The 4358-nt window shown below is 56.7% G+C and overlaps 1 protein-coding gene across 1 annotated transcript in view; it reads right to left on the bottom strand.

Moving 5' to 3' along the window:
• VOLCADRAFT_104805 (uncharacterized protein) overlaps positions 1-4358 on the bottom strand; it is a gene marked incomplete at both ends in the record, with an annotated part of 19896 nt that overhangs the window by 7454 nt on the left and 8084 nt on the right. Inside the window, 5 exons of the mRNA XM_002950532.1 lie at positions 233-565; positions 1302-1421; positions 1762-2124; positions 2411-2632; positions 3046-3176. Of these exons, the coding sequence (XP_002950578.1) occupies positions 233-565; positions 1302-1421; positions 1762-2124; positions 2411-2632; positions 3046-3176 (1169 nt within the window). The remainder of the gene's footprint in view (positions 1-232; positions 566-1301; positions 1422-1761; positions 2125-2410; positions 2633-3045; positions 3177-4358) is intronic.

Genomic DNA, 4358 nt, shown 5'->3' with positions numbered 1-4358 from the left:
GGGGGAGGTAACGTGGGGTGATGTGGGGGTTATGTGTGTTTTTCCTTCTTCTGACACACCCTTTCCTGTCTCCCAAGGACTTCGTTTAAATGAGAACCAAATTATCGATCCGAATGGCGCAAAGGGGGGCCCAACAGGAACAAAATAGAAGACGATAAACAAAAATAAAGCAAAGCAGAACGACGACAGAACGATATACGGCGAAACATGCACACACACACACATCCCACACCTTCCACATACACACATAACCCCCCTCCGCCCTCTTCCCCCTTTCCCCACCCCATCCCCGGGCACACTCACACGCGACCTCCTCATCCCGTACAGGCGCCAGCGCCACCATCTCCTCCTCCGGGCTCCATCCGTAGAATTCCCCGGGGATGTGTTTTGGCGCCGGCGGGGGGGCCTCCCCCGCGCCCTCCTCCACCGCCAGCTTGGTAAGCTCCTTCTGGATTTCCACAATGCGCCCGAGCCGCTCGTCGATGCGGTCCAGGGCCTTTTGTTTGGCGGCGCGGGATGCATCCCAACGGGCGTTGAACAACCGCCTCAGACTACGAACCTCTTCCTGTTCGTCGGGGGGAAGAGGGAGGGCCGCCCAGCGCGCCCGGGGGGGGGAGGGGTTTGGAGGGGAGTTGTGTAGTGGGGGGGCGTGTGTGTGTATGTGTGTGTATTTGAGGCATCTGTGTGTGCCAAATGAATGCGGCAGCGGGGGGGAAGGGGGAAGGGAAAGAATGGGCGAGGGGGTGGGGGCGCACGAGAAAACAACTTGGTCACCAAAGATGAATGCGCGCGCGTGTGTGTGTTTGTGTGTGTGTTTGTGTGTGTGTGTTTGTGTGTGTGTTTGTGTGTGTGTTTGTGTGTGTGTTTGTGTGTGTGTTTGTGTGTGTGTTTGTGTGTGTGTTTGTGTGTGTGTTTGTGTGTGTGTTTGTGTGTGTGTTTGTGTGTGTGTGTTTGTGTGTGTTTGTGTGTGTGTGTGTGTTTGTGTGTGTGTGTCTGTGTGTGTTTTTGTGTGTGTGTTTGAGTCAAGATAGGCTAAAGAGCGATCAAAAGTGGTGAATGTGGATTTTGTGCCGCCGGCGATGGTCCTCGGCTTCTTGGTGGAGTGGGGGTTGACTTCGTAAGGGTTCAATGGGGCTAAGGAAAGAAAAGGAAGGAAAAGATCAAAGCTGTACGGAACGGGTTTTTCCCCTCCCTCCCCCAACCCCACACCCCAACCACCCCACGCCATGTAAATGTCTCAAAACACATACCGTACACTACACCCTACGGCATGCCCCGACACACCCCACGTCGTGCCGTACCTGAATAAATACCATCTGTGACACCCGTCGACAGTGAGTGTACAGCTGTACGTCAGCGTACAGCAGCCCCGTCTCGCCGTACCCGGGCTCCGTACCCTCGAAACCATCGTCTCGGAATTGCTGCCGGGGTATGCGCACGTTAAAAGGGCGCAGGGTGAGGGATAGAAAGGCGAAGAAGATTGCGAGGATTGAAGAAGGAGCCGTCCCATCATGGACACGTGTAATATACATACGCGCAAACATATACACAGACACGCTCCCACCGCCCAAAGGCAGCGCCCTCCTCCACACACCCACACACTCACCCCCCCACCGCACACACACACACCTCACTCTCTCTCGTCATAAGAACGCAAAAAGGTACACACAACAAACACATATCCTAAAATCCTATCCAGTACCCCCGTTATATCCCTCCCGCCAAAACACCCCCTCCCCGGCCCCCAACCCCCCTCCTTACCCGCCTGCTCTTAGAGGTCCCACCCAGCGACTGCCCCTCATCGTCCTCTTCCCCATCGTCGTACGTCTGCTGTACACGGTACGGCTGGCCCTGTCCCTGCCCGCCCTGCCCCCCGGGTCCTCCCGCCACCAAGGAGTACTGCCCCGACAACTGACTTGACGGTTGGGCAGATTGCAACGAACTCAACGGCTGTGCCAACCCCTGCCCCTGCTGCTGCAGCTGCTGCTGCTCTTCCTCCCCCATGACCAGGCTGAACTTCCGCTGCATGTCGCCCTTATATCTTCGAATGGGTACGACAGCGCCTCTTTCCTGGCTGCCCCGCAGTGCCCCCTCGGCCTGCTCGACCTTGCGAAGAAAGGCAACCTGGGAGAGGGAGGGCCCATACACACATCAGCGTTGTTATCAATGTCTAAAACACACACACACACATATATACGTAAATACATACTTGCATGAATACACATTGACACGGTTCCTCGCTCTGCGCTCCGTCAACTTAACAACACACACGTACGGCACAATACACACATACACATCCCTCCCCCGAGCCCCCAGTGCCCCCAGCGTCCTCCACCACCCCCCCCAGCACTGCCCAAAACACACCCACACCCACACCCACACCCGCACCCACACCCACACCCGCACCCACCTGCTTCAGTCTGAGTTCCTGTGCCCGCTTCATCTTGCACAGCCCGTAGCTCCACACACCCCCTTCCGTACGAGCCGCCGAAGACTCCCCCTCGAAGCGGTACTTGCGGACCTCCGCTGGATCCATGGGGCTGATGAAGGCGTACTCCCCCAGCGGAACGAGGGGCCGGGAGGCGCATTCCATAACCCCCATACACTCCTCCTTGAGTCGCTGACGCTGAAACTGCGGGGGAGAAGGGGGAAAGGAGGGGGGAGGAGGGGGAAAGGAGGGGAAAGGGGTTTGTGTATTTGGGGCAGAAGCCGGGTGTTGGGGGGGCGGGGGAGATTGTGGAGCAAAAGGGAAGTCGACGGGGTCGCGTGGTTCGTGTGTGCTTTTATTATATAACTAAAGAAATGATGAAAACGAAGCTGAGTGTGTGTTTGTGTGTCTGTCTTTGTATGTATGTGTGACACCATGCATGATGGGGCCTTATGATGGCGACGAGAAGGATGTGTGTATGTGTGCATACAAAATGCGGGGAGAATGGCGGGGAAAAGGTGGGGAGGTGTTTTTTTTTTATTTTCATGTGCACGTGTTTGCTCTCGTGTGTGGGGGGTGGGGGTGGGGGGGTGGGTGGGTGTGTGTCTCCACCTCACCTCCATGACCCGCATCTCCCTGGCCAGTTGAGTCTTGACCTTGCCGTACCGCTCTTCAGCGTGCTCCAAAAGGGCCTTACGCAGCCCCAAATCGACCACAAATTCCTCCGGGGTGAGTCGCTCCACCTCGTCTGTATGTATGTATGTATGTAAGTATGTCCGTGTGTGGTTTAGGAGCGCGTGGATGAGGAAATGGGGAAGGGTTACAAAAAGAAGAGAAAGGGGGAGGGAAAGGTAGTTAGATTGTTCGACGAGGATTTAAGGCATATCAGTTTGCATCTCGCAAATGTACGACATAAAAACACAGCGTCACCACCACTCAAGATCCTATCATCATTCAAACGCTTACCCGGCCCCCCTCCTCCCTCCTCCCTCCCCACCCCTCCCTCCCCCTCCCTGTCCTCCCCCTCCCTCCCCGTACCCGATGCCTCATTTATCAGCTTCAGCTCCTTCACCTTCTCTACCCACTCCTGGCATTTGGATTGAGCCTTCTTTCGGAAGCTGGTCAGCTGCTNNNGATACAANTTATGGGTAGNNTGAGNTTTGTGTATGTGTATGTGTATGGGGGGGGAGGGGAAGGGGATGGGGAGGAAAAGGGGAGGAAGGGTGTGTGTTGGGGCGGGGAGGGGAAGGGGAGGGGGAGAAAAAGGGGAGGAAGGGTGTGTGTTGGGGCGGGGAGGGGAAGGGGAGGGGGAGAAAAAGGGGAGGAAGGGTGTATGTGTGGTGTGTGAGATGTGTGCGTGGGGTGGCGCTTGTGCACGTATATGTGTGTGTGTGTGTGCACGTATGTGTGTGTGTTTGTGTGCGTGCGTGCATGTAGGTGTGTATGAATGTGTTCCTCAAACCGAAGACCGAGGAAAAGCATGTGCACAAAAGTACGACACCCCGGGTTCCAACATGTGGGGGGCTATACGGTTAGGTTTCAGGGTTTGGATTCTCTTTTGGATTTTTTGGATTCATCAAAGACTCGACGAGAACACATCCAAAGTGACAGCCGCATCGCACACACATACACACAAACAAACACACCTGGCCTCTTGCCACGTCGGCGCCGCGTCAGCATCCGTGTACGTCACCGGCAGTACAGTCTGCAAATGTACGGGCAAAATGGATCCAAGGCTCGCCCTCTCAAAGCCACGTGGTCTTGGAGGTCCAGTGGGTTGGAAAAATGTGCTGCGTTGCGCCAGGGCAAAGGCGCCGCCGCCTCCGAAACCGCGGCCGGCGGCGGCGGCGGCCGCCGCCGTGGGTGAGGCGGCGGCGGTGGGCGAGGCGGCGGCGGCAAGGCCCCCGGGCGTACCGACGTGGCTTTGTCG

The sequence above is a fragment of the Volvox carteri genome (genome assembly GCF_000143455.1).
Source record: "Volvox carteri f. nagariensis unplaced genomic scaffold VOLCAscaffold_19, whole genome shotgun sequence".
NCBI lineage: Eukaryota > Viridiplantae > Chlorophyta > Chlorophyceae > Chlamydomonadales > Volvocaceae > Volvox > Volvox carteri.
This window is presented reverse-complemented; position numbering and strand designations above follow the sequence as displayed.